This window comes from Gopherus flavomarginatus, chromosome 5 (genome assembly GCF_025201925.1).
Source record: "Gopherus flavomarginatus isolate rGopFla2 chromosome 5, rGopFla2.mat.asm, whole genome shotgun sequence".
Lineage (NCBI taxonomy): Eukaryota > Metazoa > Chordata > Testudines > Testudinidae > Gopherus > Gopherus flavomarginatus.
The window spans coordinates 17,969,839-17,984,464 of record NC_066621.1 but is presented as its reverse complement, the minus strand read 5'-3'; the positions used below and the strand labels follow the sequence as shown (position 1 = coordinate 17,984,464).

Here is a 14,626-nt window from a genome sequence, read left to right as displayed (position 1 = left end):
GTTTGCTTTTCCCTGAAGAAAGCGATTTCCCAGAAAGGTTCCTCCTGGGAAGGCAGTGGCTGATTCAGCCCCCTTCACGTCACATATCGCAAATCCGCATGGCCCCAGCTCCCAGCCACGGTGGAAGGAGCTTCAGAAAGACACCGTGAGCAGCTTGGGCTAGAAGGAGCCTCTAGAGGGAGCTGAAGCTGTCTCCCTATTTGCATCTATGGTCAATTCGTTATCCCCACTCCTTCCTTTCGCATGCAATCGGCGTCCCCCACTCCTAGGGTAAGGAAGCTGATGCAGAAGCAGGCGAGGAAGCCGGGGATGATGAAGTAGGGCGCAGGGGCAGCTCCAGCCGCACCCCCTACCCCGAGCGCTGAAAAGCCCCGGTGCAGACGGGAGGCGGCAGAGGGTGAGTACGAACCTTGCGGACGCTTCCTCCCCTTCCCAGCCCAGCGCCCCGGATGCAGCATCCCAGCCGCGCGCTGGACAAAGGGGAAGGGAGGGGTCCAGCCAGCTGGCGGGTGGCCCGGTGCGTCCCCGGGGGAAGCCGGTGGGGCTAGGGGAGCTGCCCCGGGGCGCCCGCTGCTCGGAGAGCCCCGGCCTGAGCAGGGGGTTGCTGCTCTGGGAGGGCGCCGGGCCTGGCTCGGGCGCTGGGTTGGGACACCGGAGCTACCGGGATGGGGCTGGGGCCCGGGAGCGGAGGATTGGCCTGTTTTACCGGCGGGACGACACAGGAATAAAGCAACAGCTGCAATCTGTAGGGATCCAGCCACTGGTGCCTAGGAGCTTGCGTGGCAAGGGTGCAGGGCTCCACCGTGGGGGTGCCACTCAGGCCAGTGACAGCTCTGAGGGCATCGCTGTCATGTTGGTTTTGTTTGGGGGGTGTGGAGGAGAAGTGATTAGCACAGGGGTCTGGAACACGTATGCTGCAGGGATAGCGTGTCACCGTGGGTGAGTCTCCCAGCCTCCATTTCCCCACCTATAAAATGGGGCTAATGCCCTGGTGTTGTCAGGGTTAACTAGAAAGTGCTTGGGAATGTATAGTCCTGTGTAACTGGTCAGGACAATCAAGGGCCCTGGTCATGGAATCATACAAGTGTAGGACTGGAAGCGACCTCGAGAAATCATCTAGTCCAGTCCCCTGCACTCAAGGCAAGAGTATGTAATAATTAGACCATTCCTGACAGGTGTTTGTCTAACTTGTTCTTAAAACCCTCCAAGGATGGGGATTCCACAACCTCCCTAGGCAATTTATTCCAGTGCTTAACCACCCTGACAGTTAGGAAGTTTTTCCTAATGTCCAACCTAAACTGCCCTTGCTGCAATTTAGGCCCACTGCTTCTTGTCCTAGCCTCAGAGGTTAACAAAATACCAACTGCATGTGCGTGAATTAGGCATATGAGCAGATGAGTTAATACCATTCAAGTGCTTACTTTTAAATGTGTGAATAAGTATTTGCAGAATCAGGGCCAACAATTTCACTGTAAGTTGACTGCTGAAAGAGGGGGTGTGGAACCCTGTTGTTAAAATATATTCTGCAGTGTTTTATAGTCATGCCAAAACATGACAACCTACAGCAGGGAATCGGGACAGCCCTGCAGTGCTTTCTTATAAAACAAGTAAATAAAGGTGGATTAAAGGCTTAAATACACCCAAGTGATTTTTGAATTTGTATTGGGATACGTTTCTGAGTTAATGCTGCAGAAATCTGCAGTCCCCTGACTCTCTGTCTCTGTAGCCGCGGGCACTGTCTTCCCACGCTGAGTTACCAGACATAACCAATCACGTGTATAGTTTTGAAATTAATGAATCATTTCAGCACCTTCCCAGGCGGCAGTGCAGAGGGCCCCCCAGCTGCATGGGCCAGCACGCTCTCTGTTTGGCCTACGCGTGCAGACAGGAAGGGAGCAGAGGGGGCAGATGTGTGGCTTTCTGTCAGAGCAGGTCCTAAATGGGAATGGAGAAGCTGTTGGAGTGGCTAATAATAATAATAGGAGATATACCAATCTCCTAGAACTAGAAGGGACCTTGAAAGATCATCGAGTCCAGCCCCCTGCCTTCACTAGCAGGACCAAGTACTGATTTTTGCCCCAGATCCCTAAGTGGCCCCCTCAAGGATTGAACTCACAACCCTGGGTTTAGCAGGCCAATGTTCAAACCACTGAGCTATCTCTTCCCCCTCAACCCACAACAGGGAACCGGGGACTTCTCTGGGGTCAGGAGCTGTGGTGACTGGTGACCCTAGTTTGCCAGCCCTGTGGCTGTGAGTTGTGCTTCCCAGGATAATATTAGCAGTAGGAGCATTCATTTGTAATGCAGCATTGCCCCAAGGCCTAGGGTGTTAGACACTGTACACACACTGCAGGCAAGTGTTTAGTTACCCTCCTGTCTACTATGCATCCAGTGGTGGAATCTGCCCCAAGTTCCTTTGTGTGGGCTAAGGGCCTTGCCTAGAACATGTTTCCTTCGAGAGATATGTGTGCACTTCCTGAAAAAGCATCAGACTGTACGACGCACCAATGGCAGTTTTATTGCTCTCACAGAAGAGGGTGAGCCGGCATCTGTTCAGAGCTGCAGTTGCTATTCAGAAAGTCTCTCTGCCTCTCCTTCCCCTTCTGTGGATCCCCCCCTTACCTGTGATATGCAATGGTTTCCAGCCGCCATGCTGGCCTTTCTCCTCAGTGCAGGGCCAGTGGCTGAATTTCCACATCACCTTTTATTGAGGTGGGTGGGGAAGCCTCAGCTGGGATTTGGTCTAGGGGAAAGGTCCTGAATGGGTTTGGCGGATGGGGAGGCAAGCAAGGGACATATGATCCAGGAAGAACAGGAAACTCACTGAAACCTTTATGCAAAATGGAGGATCGGGAGGGGAAATGCACTCAAGGCAAAGGTCTGTTTTACTCACCAATAAAGATAAGCTGCTTTGCCATCTCTGAAGTGCTGCTACGCCCACATGTCACTGTGGCTTTAACCCTTCGTGAAAGTAAGGGCTGTTGAGCTGGAAGGTAATTAATACCTCGGTAGCAAGTGAATGCTAAACACAGCTCCTAGCAAACCAAAATCCTGGGGATGCTGGAATAGGCGGCGAGTTATATGGGCCCGTGGTGCCCGTGCTCCACCAATAATCAGGAATGTGGGCCCGGCTCCATCAATGTTTAGGCTTATAGTTAATCAGAGCCGTCCCATCCATAGGATGGACCAGGGCAACCACCCCAGGTCCTGCGCTTTGGGGTGCCCCCTGCTTCAGGGGGACATGGGGTCCAGGGCAGCCTGGGAGTTTAACAGGGGGCCTGGTGCCAGCAGCAGCAAGCGACCCAGCCCCAGCCCGACCCCTCTTCCTTGCCCCCATTCCACCTCTTTCGCCAAGCCCCTCCCCCTGCCTTGCCTCTTTCCGGCTTCCACTCCCATTCCCCGAGCAATGCTGGGAGCTGGCAGGGCAGGGCGGGCTGAGGCCGAGTCACTTGCTGCTGCTGGTTCCAGGCCCCCCGCTAACCCTCCAGGCTACCCTGTACCTTGCATCTCCCTGAAGCACAGGGCCCACCAAAGCGCAGGGCCTGGGCGGAGGGTGTTGCCCCAGTAAGTCCCATGGATGGGATGGCTCTGCTTCTGGGCCCCACCAAAAATTATACAAACCTGGCGCCCATAGATGCTGGGGGAATTGTACTCTCAGGCCTCCCTCCCCCAACTCGTTCCTGGCCATACTCTTTGGGCCACAAGGTGTCTGAAGCCCTTGTTCCCGGGAGCCCAGGGACCTCTTGACAATGTGGGTGGCAGGTCCTCCTCTACTCTTTCTCAGGCCCATAGGGATTGGTCCCCATTAGATTGGTCCAACTCCAGATTAGCTTGGAAATGGTCAAACCTGGGAGGAGAGGAGGCTCTTCTGGTGCTTGGAACCCTGGTCAGCCTAAGATTTTGTTCAGATCTTAGTTCATCCCTCTTTGTTGCCACTGGGAAAGATGCGTATTAGTAGCAGTTGGCTGTGGATTGTTGTTCCAAAAGTATGAGAGGCAGTTGGTAGTTCCCAGTGAGTTCGAGGAATGTGACTTACACACCTGTGAATGACTTTATTGTGGTAGAGAAGAGATCTGCATAAGAAATGCGATGTGATGGGAAAAAGCCAAGGGAGAAAAAAAAAAGAAAAGAAACTGAAATTTTCCCTTCTTAGAAATGATGAGCAGAAGAGGAACCAGCCTGACAAAAAGGGCCCACTTCCTTATAGGTTTTGCAAAGGGTAAACATGAAAAATAAGAGCAAACAACTGCGTCATGAATGCAGAAATAGCATCAGCGAGGACAAGCTGAGACTAGGAATCTTTCAGATGCAGAAACCTACTCTACGCTAGAAGAATTCCCCCTTGCCAGTAGGGGGTGTTGGCAATGAGTGCAGCTGGACCGATATTAAACACAACTGAGCTGCAAGGGTGGACAAGGATGACGAGTGTTCAGGACTGGGCTAGAATCTATGGTTAAGACCTGCACCAAGCAAGCTGCAGGTGTTACCAGTGGTGGGTCATTCTTCGAATACGGCCAGATCCACCAACCAGCTCTGTGTTCTCCCCTACCCTTGCACCTGAACCAGAGTGACGCCAGCTCTGCTTTTCTATGAGTCTATATTTAAAGTTAAACCAATCTGGAGTGAGTGCAGCCATTGGGTGTCCATTGGGTTCAATTATTGACTTCAGTTGGCCTACACAGGTTTGTACCAGCTGATGATCTGGTCCTTTGTTCTTTCCAAGTCCTGTTATTTTTATTACCACAGGGTCCCTAGAAGGCTGAGTCATGGTCTAGAACCCCATTCTGCTAAATGCGGTACAAACACAGAGCAAAAAGATGGTTGAGGAATTTCCCCTCAGTTTTTGTTCCTGTTTAATATTAAACTTGGTTTTAAGAAGCCCTGGTCATCACACAGGTGCCAACGTGCTTTATAAACTCCAGGTAAAATTCTGCTCTCCGATCAAGCTATACTATGATCATGTATTAAGCATTAAGGGTGTGCTTTGTTCAGCTGATCCCTGCTACATGGAGCAGGGAATTTAGAGCATATCTACGCGGGAAGGTATGCCCGTGTAAGATACGGTGTGAATTTACACCCCTATAGTTAAACTGGCAAAACTCCCCATGGCGACAGTCTAATTCTGGAATAAGAGTGGCTTTTTCTGATTTAACTTATGTCGCTTTGGAAGCAGCTTAAGCTATACCAGAAAAAGACACATAATTACTCTGGAATTAAGAGAGTCCACTGGGGAATTACCAATATAACTACAGCAGTGTAATTAAACTGGCCTGGTTTTACTGCTCAGTTTCTCATGTACACAAGCCCTTACAATCTCCGTCTCCCCATAGAATCATTGGACTGGAAGGGACCTCGAGAGGTCTTCTAGTCCAGTCCTCTGTACTCAAGATAGGATTAAGTATTATCTAGACCATCCCTGACATTCTGCTCTTAAAAACCTCCAATGATGGAGATTCCACAACCTCCCTAGGCAATTTATTCCAGTGCTTAACCACCCTGACAGTTAGGAAGTTTTTTCCCATTCTGCAATTGGATCTAAACTGCTGGTACAGATCTCAAAACAATGCACAAAGGAGGTCAGTTTCATTATCACTTTTTACAGATGGGGAATCTCCGCCACGGAGAAGGGACATGACTTGCCCAAGGTGAATCTGTGGCTGAGTGTGGGATAGAACACAAGTCTCCTAGTTCTGTGCTTTGTCCAGTGTACCCGGCCTCCTCCCTGCCTCTCCTGTGCATTGGGTGTTTCATGTATCCTGTGACCTATAGAACCTTTAAACCAGTGAGACTCCGAATGAGGCTCGCGGGCCGCACGTGGTTCTTTAATGCGTCTCCTGCAGCTCTTTGCAGCACATGATATTAAAACACCTAGTGATTTAATGATTAACCAATCAGGATCCTTTTACTGTGTTGTTAACCCAGTTGCAGTTGATGAAATACACCTCTACCCTGATATAATGTGACCCGATATAACGCGGTAAAGCAGCACTCGGAGAGGGGTGCGCGGGGCTCCGCACTCTGGTGGATCAAAGCAAGTTCGATATAATGCAGTTTTACCTATAACACGGTAAGATTTTGTGCTCCTGAGGACTACGTTATATTGGGGTAAAGGTGTAATAATACTTTGTCAGTCATTTTGCTGTGAGAATTATATATAACTATTTCCCGTCATACTGTTTAGATATGGATATATAGTACTATAGTAAAAGAAACAATGAATTCACAATACTGTGGCTCTTTTGGGTAACATTGATCGCTAATTTGGATCCTGAACCATTAATGTCCAAGTATCACTGCTTTAAACTGAGGCCCTTCAGGGGGTGCATGTTTTGGAGCAGCATCCAAGCAGCAACTAATGATGCATGAATCAATGGGAGGAATAGAAGAGGGTGTCCGTCGATACCAGCATGGTAGAATTGCCCTGACACTCAGCACTTGCTCAGCAGCAGTCTGCCAAGGGGCAGGCACAAGCTGCAGCCCAGCCTGGGGTTTTCCACTCTCCAAGTCCATCAGGATGTGTCCCCCATTAGCACTGAGGGCAGGTCCTCACTATAAAATTACTTTGGTATAACTATGTCGCTTGGGGATGTGAAAAATCCACACCCCTTGAGCGATGCCGTTATCCACACCTAAGCGCAGCGTAGACAGTGTGGTGTCGGTGGCAGATCTCTCGCCCACACAGCTAGCGCCTCGCGCAGAGGTGGATTAACTACACCAATGGCAGAGCTCTCTCCCGTCAGCGTAGCGCGGCTTCATTCAAGCGCTACAGCGATGCAGCTGCATCAGTGCCGTGTTTTAAGCGTAGACCTGCCCTAAGCTAACTCCGTTTGGAGAGATGAAACAAGTTACCCATTCAGGGAGCAGTGTTAGCTGAGACCCACGCAGGAAGTTCTCCTTCCTGCCCTTTTCCAGGAGGGGAAGGAGCAAGGTCTGGACTAGTGGCTCTCAGCCTTCCCAGACGACTGTCCCCCTTTCAGGAGGCTGATTTGTCTTGTGTCCCCCCAGGTTTCACGTCACTTAGAAACTACTCACTTACAAAATCAGACATAAAGATACAAAAGTGTCACAGCCTCTAGTACTGCAACATTGCTGCCTTTCTCCTGTGTACCATATAATTATAAAATAAACCACTTGGAATATAAATATTGCACTTATATTTCAGTGTATAGCACATATAGAGCAGGATAAACAACTCATTGCCTGTATGAAATTTTCCTTTGTACTGACTTCGCTAGGGCTTTTTCTGTAGCTTGTTGTAAAACTAGGCAAATACCTGGGTGAGTTGATGTACCCCCGGAAGACCTCTGAGTACCCCCAGGGGTGCGCTTACCCCTGGTTGGCAACTGCTGGTCTAGACTAGAGCCAGGGAGTCAGGACTGCTGGCTTTGATTTCCCATTCTGCCAGACCCATTCTGTGACGTTGGGCAAATCACTTCCAGTCTCTGTGCCTAAGCTTCCCCATCTATAAAAGGGGGGAAATGATTCTCACGTGCCCTTGTGAAACATTTTGAGCCCTTCATATGAAAAAGCTCTATTAAACCCCTTATAAACCTCCGTAGAACTGGCTGGGGCATGAGGGAGGTCACTGAGGGTTTTCCTCACTCAGAAGATGGGGACTCTAAATTCAAAGGCAGCTTGCTTCATTTCCACCCAAGCTCCAGAGCAGAAACCAGCAGGGGGAGGTTAGTCATTGAGAATTGCAGCCAGGTGGCAGAGGGTTAGGGAGACTAGCCCTCATGTGGGGGTGGTGAGGCTAGCCCTCCTTCCATGCTATACTCTGAACCCCAGCTCTAACCCTCCCATCCCCTATACCAGGAGTTCTCAAACTGGGGGGTGGGACCCCTTGGGGGTTGTGAGGTTATTACATGGGGGGTCGCGAGTTGTCAGCCTCCACCCCAAACCCCGCTTTGCCTCCAGCATTTATGATGGTGTTAAATATATTTAAAAAGTGTTTTTAATGTATAAGGGGTGGGGGTCGCACTCAGGCTTGCTGTGTGAAAGGGGTCCCCAGTCAAAAGTTTGAGAGCCACTGCCCTATGCAGCCTTTCCCTTCTCCCTAGCCCTCTTGGAGACGTGCTGCAAGAGGAACCCATGGGTCACAACTGAACCACCCTCGCTGCACATTTGAAGTTGAGGTGGAGGGGGTAGCAGAGAAGGGGATGAGGATGGAGTATAGGGGCTTGTCTACATCAGAAAGTTGCAGCGCTGGTGAGGGAGTTACAGCGCTGCAACTTAGGAGGTGTACACATCTGCAGGGCACCACCAGCGCTGCAACTCCCTGTTTGCAGCGCTGGCCGTACTCCCGTTTTGTCTCGGGTGTAGAGGATCCAGCGCTGGTGATCCAGCGCTGGTAATCAAGTATAGACACTTACCAGCGCTTTTCTTGACCTCCGTGGAATAAGCAGGTATCCCAGCATACCTGAGGAAGCCTCTGGTAATCAAGCTGGTCTCCTTCCCCGGCTTGCTCTCGCGTTCCCCGAACCCCGAGCAAGCAGGTCTCCTTCCCTGCGGTTTGCAGGGTGGTTCGGGGAAAGCGAGAGCAAACCGCGGCGAAGCTGGTCTCCTTCCCCGGTTTGCTCTCGCGTTCCCCGAACCCCGAGCAAGCAGGTCTCCTTCCCTGCGGTTTGCTGGGTGGTTCCGGGAACGCGAGAGCAAACCGCGGAGAAGCTGGTCTCCTTCCCCGGTTTGCTCTCGCGTTCCCCGAACCCCGGAGCAAGCAGGTCTCCTTCCCTGCGGTTTGCAGGGTGGTTCGGGGAAAGCGAGAGCAAACCGCGGCGAAGCTGGTCTCCTTCCCCGGTTTGCTCTCGCGTTCCCCGAACCCCGAGCAAGCAGGTCTCCTTCCCTGCGGTTTTGCTGGGTGGTTCCGGGAACGTGAGAGCAAACCGCGGCGAAGCTGGTCTCCTTCCCCGGTTTGCTCTCTCGTTCCCCGAACCCCGAGCAAGCAGGTCTCCTTCCCTGCGGTTTGCAGGGTGGTTCGGGGAACGCGAGAGCAAACCGGGAAAGGAGACCAGCTTCGCCGCGGTTTGCTCTCGCGTTCCCCGAACAAGCAGGTCTCCTTCCCTGCGGTTTGCAGGGTGGTTCGGGGAACGCGAGAGCAAACCGCGGCGAAGCTGGTCTCCTTTCCCGGTTTGCTCTCGCGTTCCCCGAACCCCCCTTGAAGCCGCCCAACAGCGCTGCAGTGTGGCCACATCTAACACCACTTGCAGCGCTGGTTGCTGTAAGTGTGGCCACTCTGCAGCGCTGGCCCTATACAGCTGTACTAATACAGCTGTAACAACCAGCGCTGCAAAATTTTAGATGTAAAAGACCATCACCTACTGGCACAGTCCAAACCTCCTGTTTGTTCCCAAGGCACCTAGCAAGGAGTACCTGTCAGCTGGCATTGTCTTCTGAGCATTGAGATGCAAATGAGCATTTGGCAATTTCCTAAGCCCTGTTGATAAGTAAGCTTTGCATTCCCTTAGTCCCTCGCTCCCCCCATTGCCACCTCGTTGAGGTGAATGATGGACTGTATTTCACACCTCTATTGTTGGACTTCTCCTTCTGTAAGGGTTGGAAAACTGGGTCATAGCCCTGAACTGCTACGCTGCACAGCGTCTATTGTGGCAGTGCATCGTTATCCAACCTGTTTAAGGGCACCAACAAAAACTAAATAACTTAATTTAACATGGCTAACCAATACCAGACAGAAAGAACCAATATATTATTAACTTAGGTACAACTTACACTAGGCCACACTGCCTTCCCAAATGTTTCTCTTCAGCTGCTGTATGCCTCAAGTATCAGGGGGTAGCCATGTTAGTCTGTAGCCACAAAAACAACGTGGAGTCTGGTGGCACCTTAAAGATGCCTCGGTAGCTCCATTGACAACACTGCAACTCTGATTTACAGCCACTGAGAATCTAGCCCAGAAGTGTGTACTAGTGCTGTAGTTCAGACTTTATTGTTCACATGACACCTTCGTGAAGAACTGATGTTTGAAGTACCACGTGCACATTTATCCTTTTTGTGCCCTCTTGGTTTAGGTCTTAATAGGGTTAATTAAGATATTTAGAGACACCTAGTCAAATAAGTTTTGTATGTGGCTGGTGAAGATCTGCCTGGGGGAATTAGAAGAGATGGGAGTTTGGCTAGGGGAGTCCCTTTGGGAGGATTAGAGGATGTGAGGTTTAGACAGGTTGGGGGTTTTTCACTGAAACGCTGTGACATTTTCTACCAAAAATGTGTCAAACCCAAGACTTGTCACAGCAACATAGAAGTTTCTAGGTCTAGGATGGAATTTCTGATAAAATTAGGGAGCGGGGGTGAGAGGAGGATGGGGGTGGGGAATCACAAACTTGAACTAGGATTGCCCATGGCCCAGTGAGTGCCCTAACCACTGTGCTGTTGGCTGTTTTAGGGCAGGTGAGTCATTTTTATTTATGTACTGTATTTATTATTTTGCAAACAAGTTCAGTTTGTCTGGAGGAAAGTTTTGAAATCCTGGAAAGATAGAAAAAACACTTCTTGCCCAGGTCTAATGAGGTTAGGGTCAGGTAGGGTGACCAGATGTCCTGATTTTATAGGGACAGTCCCGATATTTGGGGCTTTTTCTTATATAGGTGCCTTTTACCCCCTACCTCCTGTCCCGATTTTTCACACTTTCTATCTGGTCACCCTAGGATCAGGTGAGAGAGAGAGAGAGTGTGTGTAAATAAATGGACAGGGAAGGCTTAGGCCATGGCTACACTACAAGGCTTTTAGTGACATGGCTCTGCTGCTAAAAGGCATGCAGTGTAGCTGCTGTTTGTCAGCAGGAGAGAGCTAGCTGCTGACAAAACACTTCCACACACCCCCCCACGAGCGTCAGCGCCTGTGTTGGCAGGAGAGTGCTCCTGTCGACGAACAAGGGCACTTTTCGTCAGTAAAACTTTTGTCGTTCTGGGGGGGGATGTTTTTTTAAACACCCTGAACGACAAAAGTTTTGCCAACAAAGTGCCAGTGTAGACAAAGCCTCAGAGGGGATTTAGGGAGCTGGGGGAATCTTGGGAAGACTCCCAGTGCCCTGCCCAAGGAGCTTTGCCAGTCCCACTAAACACCCTGGCCTCTTAGAAGAATCTTTCCTACAGGCCTTCTGCTGTGAACTCACAACTCTTTCCTCTTGGTTAAGGAATTCCACAACCTGCCTCCTTGCGGTGGGCTGTGACTCAGGCAGGCTTCCCCAGCCCACTAGTCTCTGTTCTGTTCTAGTTCCCATCCCAGGGAGCCTCTCTCCTGACCTGATGCTCCCCTGTAATTCTCCTCTTCAGGCCGACTGCCTCTCTCCTCCTGGGGGGTCACCTAACACCTGGGTTTTATCATGTTGAGGTGGACACCTGATCAATACCTTCCCCTCCCCTCCTCAATTAGTCTGCCACTCTCCTGAATATCTTGCCTAAAGGGGGCCATGTCATGGAACAGGCCTCTGGCTCTGTCCCAGTACCGCTTCCAGGGACTGACAACCCTGATGCAATGTACCACTTCCAACAAGCTCACATGCCACCAGTGGTATATGGACCTAGTCATCTGCACTGAGCAGGTGACTAGGAACTAGCTGTGTTTTCTTCCCAGCCCTGAAATCGACTCATCATGCAAGTTCAGGCAAGCGCTCCCTGTGACTCAGTTTCTCCCACTGCAAAAGCTGAGCGAATACCCCCCTGGCAGGCAGGTTCATGAAGTATTGATAAAGAGCTGTATACATGCTAAGCATTGTGGTTAGAGATTTGCACTAGCTGTAAAATTTGGGCCTGGGTTTAGGATGACTGGGTTTTCGGGGATTTGGGTTCTAACGAATTTTTAATCATAGTATTTTTTAAGGGGATCTGTGAGATGATGAACAGGAGGAAATAGTAGTTCCGGAATAAAGAGAAATGGGGAACTAATAAGACCCAGAATGGGCCTACTGTTTGGGTGCACTTGAGAGACGAAAACTGTTCAAAACCTCTCCTGGGGATACAATGGCCATCTCTACACTACACCAGTTCAGTGCATCCGAGCTGGTTGTGTGGAACCATTTTAAGAGCTTGCTCTGCATCTGCGCTCGCACCGCTCTAAATTGTCATGGTTGCAGTGCCTTCTGGCAAACTGTCTCCCAGTTTCTGCGGCACAGCTCCCCAAAAGCAACGTATTGCAGCAGATTTTGAAAGGTCGCCAGTGCGCTAGAAGTAGGACTGTTGAAACCAGTTGTGGTACAACACCATTGACCTTCATCCACACTGGGACTAAATGGCACAGACTAGAATGGTAACTAGCCTCGCTGAAGGCAAGTTCAGTCCAGATGGTATCGGGTGAGCATAAGCTCGTGGAGGAGCACCTTTGTGTGTGGTCATGAGGTGCTTCATAAGAGTACTAGGGGGGACCTCATTGTCCTGAGCGTGATAAATTTTCCTCGTGAGACAAGGCCAGGTAGGGAGAGCTGCCAGACTCTCACTTCTGTCCTGCAGCCCTCTGGTATTCCAGACCTGGATTCCCTCCCCCATACACACACACACTGCTCTGCCAGTGCATCTCACTTCTGTCCTGCAGCCCTCGTGGGCATGGGAGTGATCCTGTAGATGGAGGAGGAGCCTGAGGATGTGTTTTAGGGAACTAATGCTATCCAGCCAGAGAGATCGAAGAACCTTGGTGTGGGTGGGGATTTGAGAGTGGGATGGGGGGGGGAGGAGCCAGGAGGCTGTCAGATGTGCAGAGATAAAGAAAGGCAGGAGGCAAAGTGCTCAGAGGAGAAACTCTAGGTGAATTATAGAATTATCTTGGGGCCTAAGACTGTCCCTGGAGGTGTATAAGGATCCAAGGCCAAAGAACAGACCTTGAGTCTCCAGTTGTCTCCTCTGGGATCACCAGACTGGTCACAGCTTGCTGCTCCCCAGAGCCCTTCACTGAGCAATCTGGTTCAGTGTCCCGCCCAGTTCACCCTGCCTACCCCTGTTTCTCCCTCTGCAGGGTAAAGCGGATCCCCTCTCCTCAAGCTCCCCTCCGCCATGGCCTCTGGGAACAGCAGCGACCCACCAGACCGTCATCGGCGCAGGACCAGTGAGAGGCTCAATTCGGGTAACAAGGTTTCTTATTATGAACTGGGGCTTAATGTCTCTCTCTTTTAAATTCCTTTCTGTTTTGATTATAATTCTTGTATCCTGTCCGGTTCCTTTAGAAAGGGGAGGGGGAGAGGTACATGGGCCGGTTAAGGTTTAATCTCTGGGGACTTGGTTTCAAGTCTGTGGCAACACCGGTCAAGTCTTTGCTCAGGAGATGCTCAGCACTGAGTTAGTATCTAGTGCTGCAGATCAGGACTGAGGTGCACTGGTGGAGTGCGTGTGTGTGTGGCTCTATCTGCCTGTTGCCCACCCAGGTCTGGAATACCAGAGGGCTGCATGACAGAAGTGAGATGCACTGGCAGAGCAGTGTATGTGTGTATGGAGGAGGGAGTCCAGGTCTGGAATAGCAAAGGGAGTTGCAGCAGGTCAGGACTGAAGTGCGTTGGTGGAGTTCGGGGTGTGGGGGGAGGGTGAGGGGGAAGACTGCAATAGCAGTGGGACACAGAGGATTGAGGTGCAATGGCAGAGTGATGGGTGGGAAGCTTGCACAGCACTTGCCTAGCGTCCTTGCCATTATCTCCTCCCATCCATGTAGGCAAATGTACTCCATGTTAAAGAGATCCAAGCCAGGCCAGGCAATGCTTAATGGCAGCGCAGTTGAGTTGAATCTGAGAACATAACTGTTGGGTAAAATTGAACCCTGATGATTTTCCAAAATGTGGCTTGTCACATCCACAGTAGCAGATTTATGGGGCAAAACATTGAAAATGTTCTGAGAACAAAGTCCAAAACAAATCGAAAGGATCTGCTCCTCATTTCTGTCCCAAATGGACAGAATTCCTCTGCGCTGCAATCTTTTAAGCATGGGTGACTCTTTACCTTGTTTTACAGGTAGACTTGTACATGAGCATGAGTCACTGCAGCTCTATCAATAACACCACTTCAGTAATGACACCTAACTGTTTATGCAGTTCACAGCCAGTTCAGAGCTGTTTCACTGTCACGATTATATTATTATTTGCATTGCGGTAGCATCTGGAGGCCCAGCTAGGTTCAGAACCCCATTGTTCTGCGTGCTAGACAAATGCATAATAAGATAGTCCCTGCCTTACTGAAGCTTGTGAGGTATTAAAATAAAATCAGGGCAGTCCTTATGCAGAGCCTGCATTGGAGCCCGTGGGATTTTGCTTGAGGAACAATTGTAGAATCAGGCTGTACGTGTGCGCGTGCACGCACGCACACACACTCTCTCTCTCTCTCTCTCTCCCCCTCTTTGTGGGATTCAGTGTTGGCCTTGCTCTGCTCCCAGTGAAGTTAAGTGGAAGCTCTGTCTCTATGTGCATCCAGATATAACTTAGTGTTTGAAGTTAACCTAAGTTCCCGTCTCAGCCGAAAATTGCATTGATGTCCCTAGAAATGGAGCTGTGTGTCTCCCTCAGAGACATGCTGTGGGGTTGCTGGGTGAATGAAACCTTTAGCGACTGGTTTGATTAAATTCTCTGGGGTTTGATTTTCCTCATGGTTCTTTGTCCATTTTTCTTTTGCTGTTGGTAGGAAGCTAAGGGATTTATCTG

At 50.4% G+C, this 14,626-nt stretch overlaps 1 protein-coding gene across 3 annotated transcripts in view; it reads left to right on the top strand.

The window, feature by feature from the left end:
• Positions 1-224: 224 nt before the first annotated feature.
• Positions 225-14,626, top strand: part of BAK1 (BCL2 antagonist/killer 1) — a 40,209-nt gene continuing 25,807 nt past the window's right edge. For all 3 annotated transcript variants that reach the window (XR_007774411.1, XR_007774412.1, XM_050953102.1), the window contains exons 1-2: positions 225-397; positions 12,961-13,068. Coding sequence is in view for 1 of the 3 variants with exons in the window: in XM_050953102.1 (XP_050809059.1) it covers positions 12,999-13,068 (70 nt within the window). In the remaining 2 variants the exon portion in view is untranslated. The remainder of the gene's footprint in view (positions 398-12,960; positions 13,069-14,626) is intronic.